The 13,229-nt window shown below is 40.7% G+C and overlaps 1 protein-coding gene across 1 annotated transcript; it reads left to right on the top strand.

Annotated features, from left to right (window-relative positions):
* Positions 1 to 1,570: 1,570 nt before the first annotated feature.
* Positions 1,571 to 9,382, top strand: LOC109284193 (secreted frizzled-related protein 2). The gene is made up of 4 exons (XM_019491689.2): positions 1,571 to 4,862; positions 5,461 to 5,630; positions 6,582 to 6,674; positions 8,362 to 9,382. Exons 1-4 carry the CDS (start codon positions 4,576 to 4,578, stop codon positions 8,670 to 8,672), a joined length of 861 nt encoding a protein of 286 aa, XP_019347234.1. The 5' UTR covers positions 1,571 to 4,575; the 3' UTR covers positions 8,673 to 9,382.
* Positions 9,383 to 13,229: the final 3,847 nt, after the last annotated feature.

Below are 13,229 nucleotides of genomic sequence, written 5' to 3'. Positions count from 1 at the left end.
AGCCCAGAGAATGCAAGCTTTCATGAACCAAAGGTTACTTCATCAGACACTGTGAAAAAGTTGTTCATAACCTTAAAAAAATACAGTTAATAAAGCAGTTGAAGTAGTGAACAGATAAGAATGGAATCTAGTAGAGTGGCAGGATGCACTTCAAATCTGAGACATCAATCTCAAAATAACGTCCCTTTATATACCATTCTGTCCCTGTTATGTAAGCTATTTAGACTTAATATGATAGAAAATCAGTATGAACTAATACACATTAAATATGCATCAATGACTACATTCCTGCCCATCCCAGTGACATGTGAGCTTTTTTGATTCTATAACTATATTGATATGCATCAATATAAATCAAGGCTTGCGTTGGGAGCAGAAATCCTTCAACTGTATTTTTTTGTGTCAAAGACTCCCCAGATCAGTTCTGAAGTTTCCAGTGTCTTAAAACCCTAATGTTCTTGCTTGCACAGCTTGAGGCTAAGCTTGTCTCTTATTTCACCAAACATCTTTAGATCCACAAAAATCTATATAGATAATGGTATCTATTATATATTCTATACAGTGAACATATATATACAAGACATTTACTACACTTGCCTAATGAGCTTCACAGAAAATGTCTCAGCATCTACACATGCAGTGCTATTAGGATGGAGTAAACTAATTAACTCCACCGAAGGTTAGTACTTGTAAACATAAGTAGGGCATGTCAAGATGAGCATGCACATGTCATATGTAGCACTGCAGCCCTGTCAATGGCACTGCACACCACAAGCACCGCACATGCAGGCATTCCCTGCACTGCTAATTCACAATCCGGGGTGGGAGATTGATATTGGGAGATCCCGGTGTCAAAAAAAACCATGCCTAAAAAAAAGCAGGGTGGCGCACATGGTTACAGCGGATACCTCCTGAAACTGGAGCCTGGCTGGTCATACCCATGCTCTAGGTGCTGGCCAGGCTCCCTGCTGCCAGATCACAGCAGCTGCAACCCTGGAGGCCTCCAGGACCTGTGTAGATGCTAAGACACCCAGCTGCAGGTCCCAGCCTCCTCTACCTGACCCAGGATCACATGCCACACGTGTGCATGGGCGTTACCTGGGGGCAAGTAGCAGTGGCACACATCATGCTGCTACCGTTTGTCCCTGGGCAAATGCATGTTCCCACTCATGGGGACATGCCCATATGGAGTTTGGGCATGCCCAATGGTGGAGTTTTTTACTCCACAGCAATGCATGAATAGATGCTGATGGGGCTGGCTGGGGTATGAGAGTTCTTTAGTGCAAGGGCTGTAGGTCAGCTTGCCCTGAACTGAAGCACCTTTATTTGCCCCAGCCGACCCTTCTACAGCATGTTGAGAGAGGTCAGAGCAGCCCTGGGCCAGCAGGCTGATCCCTACCCCAGGCCCTCTGCATCTGGGGCTGCTCCAACCCAGCTCAATGTGCTGCAGTCTTGGGTACACATTCAAACACAGTGCCTAGGAACAATAAACTCCAGTGCAATATGCACCAGAGTTTATTGCTGCTCATTAATTGTACATGTAGACATGTCCAGTGTGGAGAAACAGGAAGTGTTCTCTGAATTAAAGCCATTGGTCAATCAGTCTCTATTAGCACCAAATATATTCCCAGAAAGTTGTTTTCTTTTATATTAGTAAATAGTGAGCCCTTTAAAATTTAAAGCACCGTAGTCAGAACATAATATGAAAATATTAAATCATATATAACTTCCTGTGATGCAAATGTGGGGCTAGATAAAGCCTTTATGTAAAATCCTGGACCAGTGGTAGCACACAATAACTTTATCCCAGGAAGAAGTCCAGAAAGAATCCATGGTTCAGATTCATGATTCCCGTTTCTGAGGGGAAGTTACTATACACAGCATTTAAAAGGAATCTAATGGCTTCCCCTTTTACATCCAGTGAACAATTCAGGTTAGAAAAAAAGGGGGCAGAACCAGTGCTCCACCAATTTTCTACCTCTGCTTGCCCACTTGCTCATAATGAATTTTACCCAGACACACAGTCTCCAGTGTGGCTCCCAGGTCCACTGAGCAAGGCTGTTAATTATGTCTAAACCCTTTACTCCTACAGTTTGATACTAAGGTTGGGAACAGAGGAACATCAGTAGATAACACAAACTAAATCTATGTAATGTCACCTAATATAACACAGGATTATTGCTGGCAGAGTCAAGGGTATAACTCTACTGGTGAAGATTACAACAGTTTATGTTTTGTGTGTTCTCTTCCCCCTTAGGCCAAGGTTATGCTAAGTGCAAACAAGCTGTTACTTGCTTCTCTGCCACCCAGTGTTGAGGTGCAGTAATAGAACCAACTGCTGGCTAAATACAGACAGTCAAAAAGCCCAAGGTTGAATTGATTCAATCTTCACATGTTAGTCTGAACAGATAAGCAAGTGAACAGACATTCACTTTTGATTCTAGAAATGCAACCACATGCCTGCAGTGGCCCAGGCCGGAAGCTGGGGCATGCTAGAGCACGCCTCCCTGCTTGGCTTGTGCGGACAGTTTGGGCCATGGGTAGCCCATCCACCCTGTGAGGGGGGTTTTTGGGGGAGCTGCAAAGCATCCTATGATGCTGGGAGGCTGTGAGTTAACTTTGTGAGGCTGTGAGGGGATTTGGGACTTCATTAAACTGATTTAACCTAAATCAGTTAAGTCTGATACTACATCCATCCAGGTTTGTCTTAAACCGGTTTTGGCCATTTTGAAAGCAGTTTATGTGCACTGAGCTTCTGTTCTATTACGTATTTGAACTGGTTTCTGATAACTTATACCAGTTTGTATGTGATTTCTGTCCCTAGCCTTAAGGACAGCTATCTTATAAAGGCATACAGTTGTTAAAAACTGAGGAGGGAAAAGAATTACAAAGTTGGCACAGGAACAAATGAGTATAAACTGGGCATGACTAAATTTGTGTTGCAGCTTGAAAGAAGGTTCCTCATCATTAAAGCAACTGTTTCTGGAATAGCTTACAATTGTAATAATGACTGCAAAAAATGGTAACTAGTTTTAAGATTGGCTTCAGTAAATTTATGAAAGGAATGGTATAACGTGCGCCTACAATTGGAGGGGATTGAGCTTCATGACACAGAAGGTCCTTTCTAGTCTTCTATTCTTGTTTGCACATAACTAGGTATGTTATATGTAGTATATTGCGTATCTAAAATCTGTTGTAAGTAGAACTCTCAAAACATTCTGGAAAAATTATTATTTTAAATCAGGCACTAGTAGCTACATATATGAGCTCTTAAAAAGCTGTACAGACATAGATTTTGAAATTCTATTTACATCTATTCATCAGAGCAAACAGTCTGTAGAAGATTTAGGATTTCCTAAGAATAGTATATAAGCTAAATATAAGTCAGGTTCTTTAGTGCCTCAAGTAGTCTACTCCCTTCTCTTGTACATTTGATATCCATTTTTAATATTATGGAAAAAAATAACTTGAACTGTCAGTAATTCTACTTATTTTTGTTTTAAGAAATTCAAAGTAGAACATGCTAAAAAGGAGTACCAGGATGGTATCAGCTGTTTTTTTTCACTTTCATATATGTAACGTGTAAATAAAATCAAATCCATTCATTAAGAAACTAATTAAATATTTGCATGACTTAAATGTGTAGCATTTGTAATCTCTAGCAATCCCTGAAACTTCAAGAAGTTGTACTGTAGCTTTGAAAAAGTATGGGTGGCTGTAGATGATAACTATATCTGAAGCCAGAGTATTGCCTTATAATATTTATCTGTACAGGAAAGACTATTTGCCACTGAACTTGGATATACCTTCTGCTGACCTCATGAAAGAAGGTATAAAATTCTCTTGCTAAATGGATCACCCTTCCTCTGGATGTCCCAATCAACAATATTATGGCAGTACAGTTTTAGGGAGCCAATTCTGTGCTGCCTACTGATATCAGGAAAGGCTGAGAAGCAATTAACTCTCACAGGAATGGACCTAAATTCCAGACAAAATATTCCCTTACTGGCAGAAAACCACCTCCTTTATAGTACCTGACTACATAAAGAAAGTGCCTCTTGCACAGTGTAAAGTGGTACAAGAGACATGAGCCAATTAGGGAAAGCAAAACATTTTCACTTGATAAGTTGATCTGGACTTTTTTCTGCCAAATCAGCAGTGTCTGAAAACAAAGGAGACATACCAACCCTAGGAGACAGCCTGTCTGCCCAGGCACTCTTCTAGGATCTCTCTTAATTTAATTTGGCATGCACATAGCAAAACCACCATGTGTCAGAGTTTGGTATGCCACATAGCACACTACTACCACTGACATTTTCAGACTCATGAAATCCCCATATGTAAATTTTTGCCTTTAAGGAAGGTCGGCTGTACATTATCTCCACCTCCTTCGTTATCACAACAATCACTTGAATGGGCAATAAGAACAGACCTTGTTTTGAGTATTTTGATAAGCTGTTGATAAGGAATGGGACCCTGAGTTCTTGGTGTATATAAGCCACAAGGGTTTCAGTGTGCCTATCTACTGAAGGGGAACTTAACAACACTGTTCAGCAGCTCCAGAGACACACAAAGATGTTTCTACCGGCACAGATGCTTGCCTTTGCTCTGAGTGGTTTTCTAAGGCTGACAATTGGGTTTGACATTGGATTATCCACTAAATGTGTTGCCATACCTAAGGAGATGAGCATGTGTCACAACATTGGCTATTCTGAAATGAGGCTTCCTAACCTGATGGGACACACAAGCATGACAGAAGTGATTTCAAAATCCACTGACTGGCAGCATTTGGCGCAAACTGGTTGCCACCCTTATGCGAGGACATTCCTGTGCTCTCTATTTGCACCTGTCTGTTTAGATACGTAAGTACCATATCACATGCTAAAATTCAGTCTTTTATGCCTGAATAGGAATTGAAATGAATTTATGTTTGTTTTAAGTTGAAGAGTATTCTCAATCCAATAGTTTAAGTATTTTTATTATTATGTTTTTGTTTGGGGGAAAAACATCACACCAGGGGTTTTCCAGTTTAACTTTGATCTGGAGTGAAAAGGAGAGCTGTGACCAAACAATATCATGTTTAGATTTGTTTTGTCAAAATGAAAATGTCTGCTGTTTTAATAACTTGGGGGCCAATCTAGCTACCATTGCAATTAGACACTTATTGGGCCTAGGATCAAGCTCTTACTGAATACCTATCACAAAATAGTATAAGGATATTGTTCTTAAAATAATACATTCATTCTAGAATCATAGCAAGGTCCACATACAGAGCTCCTCAATAGCCCTTGGTGCCATTAATTGTATCTTTAATGAATTAATCATTAATGAAGATGTGGATGTTAAATACCAATATATAGGAAGGATTTGCACAAAACTCATCTACATCTAGAAGTAGTCACTGTGGTTACCAGTTTCCAGAGATTTTAACTCATTCTGTCTGGTTTTTGCTTTTAACAGCTTCATCCATCCTTGTAGGAGCATGTGTGCTGCTGTTCGTGACAGCTGTGCTCCTGTGCTGGTTTGCCATGGACATGCTTGGCCTGACAGTTTGGACTGTGATCGATTTTCAGCTGATGAGGACATGTGTCTAGCATCCCTTACCAATGAATATAAATATATTCACAAAGGTAGATGGAGTAGGTGGGTGGGAATGAATATACAGAATCAAGCAACTATGTGGAGGGGAAAGCATTCAAAAACAGTCTCTGATTTTGTAAATGCAGCCATGCCCCTTTGTGCATGTTCATACTGCTTGTGCATATTCTGATTCTGATCCTAAAAGGTACTGGATACCTACAATATAAATTGAGCCAGACTTCAGCTAGTAAAAATCAGTGTTCATTTACAGAATGGAGGCTAATGCCATCATTCACATAACCAATTTAATCACCACAATATCAATAGAAAAAATGTTATTTTATTTACTTATAGGCTTTACTGTGTCCCCATCATCATTGTATCCACCCTTTGTATATGCAATGAATATGTGCTCATATCAATTCTGTGAGATCAGGAAGGATTATTATCTCCCTTTTATAGAGGGGAAACTGAGGCATAGAGAGATTAATGTCAAGCTTTTCAAAAGTTCTAAGGTCCAAGTTGCTACTATTGAAAACAGGGTGTTTGGTGAGTGTTGAGTACTCTGGGAAATCTGGCCCTATATGGCAAGCCTAAGCTCAGGCAGAATCAAAAGCAGCATTCAGACCTTCTGAATCCTCTCCTAGTACCTTAACCACAAGATCATGCAAGGGTTTTAACAGAGCACCCCAAATAGAATTTTTTCAATCCACAGACACACACACACACACAACACAGATGAATATTAAATATGCTAATTGTGCTAATTGATACCCCTGTCACTCTAAGCAGTGAGGTCAAAGACTGAACGGGTATGGAAAATACCAATTCCCTTCCATCCTTGAAAACAGCACATTTTTAGAGCAGTGCCTAGAAACTGGCATTGCCACTGCCTATGTTCTCCTGTGTGCTTAGAGGTTCAATGGAGAACTTCACTTTTCACTGGCACCAAATTGATGCAAAGGACAAATGATTAATAAGACTTACAAATTTCTTGCCAGTATTGCCCAAGCCTGCCTGCCAGACCTGCCCAGCAGTGGAGGAGTTTTTTACACATAAAAGAATCCTAGAAGTATTCTGTGTCAATAACTTTGGTAAGTTCTTACTAACATACATTTGATTAGAGAAACTTAAGTGTACTCACTATATAGACATCAATCTCTCTTATTTAAAATGCATTAAAAATGGCCTAAAAATAGCTGACCATTTCTGAAGGAACATGAAGGGCTAAATTGTCGGAATGTAGTCATATTTCTGTGGAATCAGTATTTTGCCCCAAATGAATATTTTCTAGAGGTTCCTTCCTTTATAAACAAAATGCAATAGTTTTAGATAGTATTGACTCATTGTCTATTTTGATAATCAAATTGTTTCTTCTTCTAGTGTAAGTTGCTATATTTTATGGATAACATGTATGGTATAAAGGTCAAATAAGCAGTTAATGGCTTTCATTGGTGATTCAACCCCAAAGTAAACATATGGAACATATGGCTTTATGACATTAAAAGATAAAACCTCCTCATAGCTTGTGTCACTGACTGTAATTCCTGCTATGCAGCAACTCAAAGCAAGATTCAGTAAATCTCATTTAAAGAGAGGGTTTGAAAGTTTTGGCTGGTGCCTTATTAGGTTTTTCACTGACAGGCAATACTTTGAGGTTGCAGTTGGTATCTTCATGCAAAGCCTATTCAAGTCAATTTGAAGAATTTCACTGACTTCAGCTGGCTTTTGATCAGGCATCAGTGGCACAACAGATTTGGTTGGTGCCCGAGTTTCCCCTGGGTTTTGGGGGACATACGGGTTCCAAAAGCGGGAGGCAGAGGCCACAGGTGTGGGGGGATGCCTGCAGGTTCCAAGAGTGGGGGAAGCAATCTTATCCATGCCAGGACTCCTACACAGTCCTGGCTAAGCTCCTGCTGCTGCTGCACTTGTTCCGCCCACCCAGGCTGTTGCTCTTAAAGCAGCAGCAGCTGGGAGCTGTTTTGGAGTTTCTGGCATGGCAATGCAGCCAGGGTGCAGACTCCACAAAGGTGACAGTTATGGCATCTGTCCTAACTTGGTATCAGGATGGGTGTCCCTCTTCCTCACCCCCACCTATACTATTGTCAGGCACAGAGCAAAGTCTGTATGGAAAAGTATTAATGCAGCTAGATATGAGGAAAATGCTAGATGTAAAGATATATTGAGAAAAGAAAGAACTAAAGAAGGTGGAGCTAAAGGAGGCACAGAAAGCCAGTTAAGTTGTTAGTTGGTTTTCTTGAACCTTGACAACCCCACAGTTTCAACAGAACCAGCTATGCAGGATGGGATACCTGATCACTCCCAGAGTTTGAAACAGGTGATGAAAAAACTAAAATCCATGATAGTCATCTTTGTGAGAACATTACATTTTTTATGGCCCATGTAATTCAGGGATTATTTATTCATGTTATTTGTTTTAAAATCATTATTGGATTTTTCAGCATAGTAACTTTGTTTTAGTCATACCTTTGTTTTGCGTCATACAATATGGTGGTAGTTTTATCAGTAGTGTAACTGAGAGGGGGGAGAGGGTCAACCACCCTGGACACCAACTTGGGGAAAGTGGGGTATGGAGAAAAGAGGCTGCTGCCAGCAGCCACACATTCTTGATTGTGAACTGGAAGTTGCCACTTTGCCCTAGGCACCCGGACACCTCCCTACCCTGCTGAGTTTTATAAATGATGATTCCACTGTTCAACATTAAATTCCTTACTGCCTTTAAATAGATAAAGCAACTTACCTATTTTTTTCTCTTCCTAGCAGTGAGGGTGAAACTCTCCAAAAAGAGAACAATTTCTGGTGACCAGGAATATAATATTGAATGCCAGGTGGAATTCATTAACCAGGGTTTGCTTCTCCCCTATGACACTCAGAACATGATACAGCAGTGGCTACTCATCAATGAAAATTGTACTCAGTGGATGACTCGGAGTCATCGTCCTATGGTGTATCTCATCGTGGGAAATATTGAAGAGAGCACTGTTTTAGTAAACCAAGTTTACCGCTGGCAGAGGAGGGACTCTCAGTTGATTCTGGCCACACAGAAATGGAAACACCATAAATGTTTATAAATGTTCACCCTATAGTCTCCAGGTATGCAATTATATGCCTTATGCAAAAGATATCTTGTAAATAGCAATGTGTTATAAAATGAAATGTGAAGTCTTTATTGTATTTTATTTTTTTTAAATGTGTTATATAGCAAGTTGAATTCATCCTGGGTGTAAATGAGCATAGTCTCTGAAGTCAATGATGTCCTAGCCACTTACCCCAAGTCTGAATTTGGTCTATCATGTACAAATGTGTTTCCTCAGATTATTATTATAAATGTTATGTAATATGTTTAAATCTTCCATAAAAATGTGTCGAGAAATCATAAAGCTGAGTGTTTTTATCTGTCTGCAGTTTGTTAGGTTTTAACAATAAACACAAGTGACATGTCTGAAGTATAGACATTTAGGTACTTAAATATAGATTTAGGTATCTAATGCTTTGAAAAAAATGGTGTAGGTGTCCACGTAGGTAATCTACTTCAACTTCTTGCAATGATAGTGGTTTTTTTTTTTAAATGGTGTGCCAGATATTTCTGAGTAAAATGGTTTCTTCTGTGCAGACAGACATCAGTTTGGAAAGATATTCCTTCCATACATAGGTCCTTAGCCTTGGCAATGACATGGTTGCAGTAGTTAGTTTTATTTCATAATGACTATAGGAATAATATTTTAAAGTCTGAAATAAGTTCAATTTTTTAAACTCTTCTTTTTGAACTTTGTATACACTGTACTGTACAGAAAGTGTAAAGTTCTAAGAAAAAATGAATCTACTAAATGATCTATGGTTTAATTTTATCATTTTCAAATAGAATATCAGATACTTTAAAAATATTAAATATAATTAGCCACCTAGTATGTTTCTAGTTGTCCCAGGGATTATATGAGTTGAATATCATTACAAAAGATCAGGCAACAAGCAAGAAATGCAAAACATCAGAGTGGCCACATAAATAGCATCCTCAACTGTAGCATGCCTGTGCTGCGACTGAAAAGCAGGTAGTGATGGGCAGGGCACAACTTAGTTTTAAATACATAGGAACTAATTTAATAAGAATGTGAAATCACCAAGAAGATGTACAACTGCCACTGCATGAATTATGAGGAATACTTGCCATACACTGCTGGTAGTGGCTATTCTTAAAAGCAAAACATTTAGAATAGTCTAAAACCAAGTGCTTTCTACAGGGCAAGAAATAACATGATAGGTCTTTACCATGGCCAAGAGCACCTAAGCTAAAACTATGTTAATGGTCACTGATTTGTTAATCCCCTATTTCTTCATTTTTAGATATAAAATATTAAAAAAAAATTAAAATCCTGCCTGTTTAGCAAGTATTCAATTTGCCTTCCCTCTCCTTACCATAGGTCCCTGTCACATCTTATTTACTTATGGTTATATCCTGCAATAGACCCTCACAAAGATCATATAAGACTGGGGTTTTAGACTGTGAGGTCTTAATGTGAGGATTGTCTTCTGTCCACAAACGGGGCCCCACTATTGCTTGAGGCCTCTGACCACTACTGCAATGTAAGCAATAATGAGCACAAAATACAGGTCTCTAAGCTTCTAAGGCTGAGAGCATTGTATCCCAAGTTATAGAATCATTTTCCTGTCCACACTAGTAATAACTAGGGACCTACCCAAATTATGTGTGTGAGGATTTTGTGGAAATTGTGAAATTGGGCAAGCTCTGCAAAATTTGCAGGAGGGTGGGGGGGTGGACAGCAGGAATTAATCACAAATAAAATGCTGGCTTCTCAATGGGAGACAGCAGTCCAACCAGCCACGCAGCCCACCCAAGGGAAGGAGGAGGGAGGCTACCTGTAGGAGGCGAAAAGGCAAAATGACTGTCTGCTATACAGCCATGCCCCTCACCACAGATTGGTTGAGAGGGCTGCCTGTCGTGCAGCCTCACCTCTCTCCACCAATCTGTGGTGAGGGACAGGGCCCTGTGCCCAACAGCCCTCTCAGCCAATCAGCAGTGAGAGGCAGGGCTGTACAGCAGATAGCCCCCGTCCATCAATCAGTGATGGGGGACAGGGCATTACGGCCCCTTGGCCAATCAGAGGTATGGGGTGGGGGGGCGACCATGAAAAGCCCTCGAAAAAAGCAGCTGGCCTCATGATCTGCCTGCGAAACTGGCTGGCTGCCTCCTTGAGTTGGGTTGACCCCTAGTAATAACTAAACCTTTAAAAACTGTTTTAACATAGCTTCCCCTATCTAGATTAGAGCTGCACACTAGAAAGTTCATTCTTCTTGTGCCTTCATATGGTCCTAATGTGAATTCTTCTTCATCGTGTCTCAATTCAACCTTTTGAAATGATCTGTTCCCAAAATTCTGCACTGGCCACTGCTTCTGGTGTTGGTGTTGCCAGCTCTTCTGGGGTGCATTGTAGTGCTACAGGACATCTCAGGAGATGTTCCAAGGGTTGCTTCTCCTAACAAACACATTGAGCATCTATACATGTGGGCTCCAGGGTGGGGAGGCGGGGGAGGGGAGGACCCTTTAATTAAAGCAGCCTCACATGTATTTTGCATCCCACACTCCAAAGCTCATTGAACAAGCTTTAGTTAAAGTCCCCTTGTCACCATTTTGAAGTGCTAGACACTGAATACACATGACCTGGAGGCTGCTTTATGCTAATTAGTCTGAGTCTAATTAATGGGAATCTGCTCTGACACATGCTAATTAGCACATGTTGGAGCAAAGGTCCATCACATGTATTGGTCAGTTGAATAGAGACCTGCTATCAATCTGTTCAGGCTGACAGATGATGTATTTTTTCTAATCATTGAAATCCATATATCATGACTGTTCCTTCTGGAGCATGATGAGGAAAACTGTTTTTTAAAACTGAATAGCATCATTATAAGGCCAAATCCTATGGTTATCTAGGTATTTAAAACTCCCCTTTGTGTTAATTTGAATAGGAATTTTACACAGGCTTCTGATAAGAGAAACAGACTATGGGTTTTTTTCAAATACAGTTTGAAAAACAACCAGAACTTGAAATGACCTATTTTGAATCCAACATGTATAATAAAGCAGCTGTTTAAAAAAAAGTAGGTTGTTCAGTACTTCAGCTCATTCTGTACCATTGATTCTGTGTTGGTCTCTGCTAGTAAAATAATAAATGTTTTAAGAACTGTCAGTCTTTTTATGCATACCAGCTCCCCCATGGGGGCTTCATAAGAAGGCTGGTTTCAAAGCAACATTCAGAGCCAGCAGTAGATGACCTATTTTAGAAGTGCCAGGGCTTTTAGAGATGTCAGTAACATCACTCATCTGATTAAGTCAGTGCTAAAAGGCACCATTCAAACCTGAGGGAATTAGACTTATGATTCTCTGTAATTAAGAAGTGTTGTTTAAATACTTTATTTTTATTTGAGGGGTACAGAACTGCGTCTGAACTGCACAGCTGCTTGTTTTGTTTTGCTATTTTATTATCACAAGTGTTTGATAAAATACCCCTGTTTTGAACTGATACAGGACCGAAGCAAAGTCCAGCCCAAGAAAAGACGTTCAAAACAGTCCCTGACAGATAATGGGCCTGATTCTCCTTTTCAATGTAACCTATATGTATATCCACCACAACACGTGCTTTCTATGCCATAGAGGTGTTAAGGTGGCTGGACTATAAATGAGAATCATGCCCTGGGAGGTCCCTGTGTGGTATTCACACCTGCCAACCTGAGTTTGTTAATGTGAACATTCACAGTAGCAGTATTAAGGGAATTCTGTAATGACAGCCACTGTAATGCCCTGCAGTGCAGTATGCACCCCTTTCACCTCTCTATCAGCCCATCCAACCCGCTAGTGCCACAGTGATTTGGGCACTCCTAAGCCTTATGTGGGAGCCTGATAGACCTGTCTGCTGTCCCTCCATCCCACCTCTCCCCCAGCAACAGAGATCATGGTTTTTCTGTACCCAGATGCAGAGAGAAGGAAGCTCCTTGGCACCCTTTCTCCCTCCTCTACTCTGTGTGTGACCAGCGACACAAGTGCCTCTGGGGCAGCGTGCGGTGAAGTGCATTCCTCAGAGGAGGACAAAGTTCTTTGGAGAATGTGGTATCTTTTATTAGACCAACAAAATAAATGGGAAAATTGTTCTTTGTAAGCTTTCAGGCACAAACACCCTCAGAGGAGGAACATTTCTCAGGGGATGGATTTAGTTTCTCATTTTTTAATCAAATCACCTCTCATAGTTCTTGTCGCTGTGATGGTGAGGATGCTGTAGCCTTCCAGCCCCCACTGTGCTTGGAGCTGTGCAAGAGCAGCGGAGAGCGAGGCTCAGCCAGCGCCTTCTCTTTCTCCCTCCATGATTCGCTCGCAGCTTGCTCTGGGGTGGTATTTCCTCACTGTGGGATAAATCACGGTGGACGGGGTAGATGTTTGCTGCATGGGATAAGGCTTCTCTGCATGCAGCATGCAGGCACACACATGCCCTGCAACCGGTCTCTTTCGCTCTCTCCCTCACACACAAACATGTCCTGCATCTAGTGTCAAACACACGCACACATACGTCTCACATTTAGTCTCTCCCTCTCTCTCTCACAAGCACACACATTCTGCA

This window comes from Alligator mississippiensis, chromosome 4 (assembly GCF_030867095.1).
Source record: "Alligator mississippiensis isolate rAllMis1 chromosome 4, rAllMis1, whole genome shotgun sequence".
Taxonomy (NCBI): domain Eukaryota; kingdom Metazoa; phylum Chordata; order Crocodylia; family Alligatoridae; genus Alligator; species Alligator mississippiensis.
The sequence above is the reverse complement of the archived record's forward strand: the minus strand, read 5'-3'. Positions and strand labels throughout refer to the sequence as shown.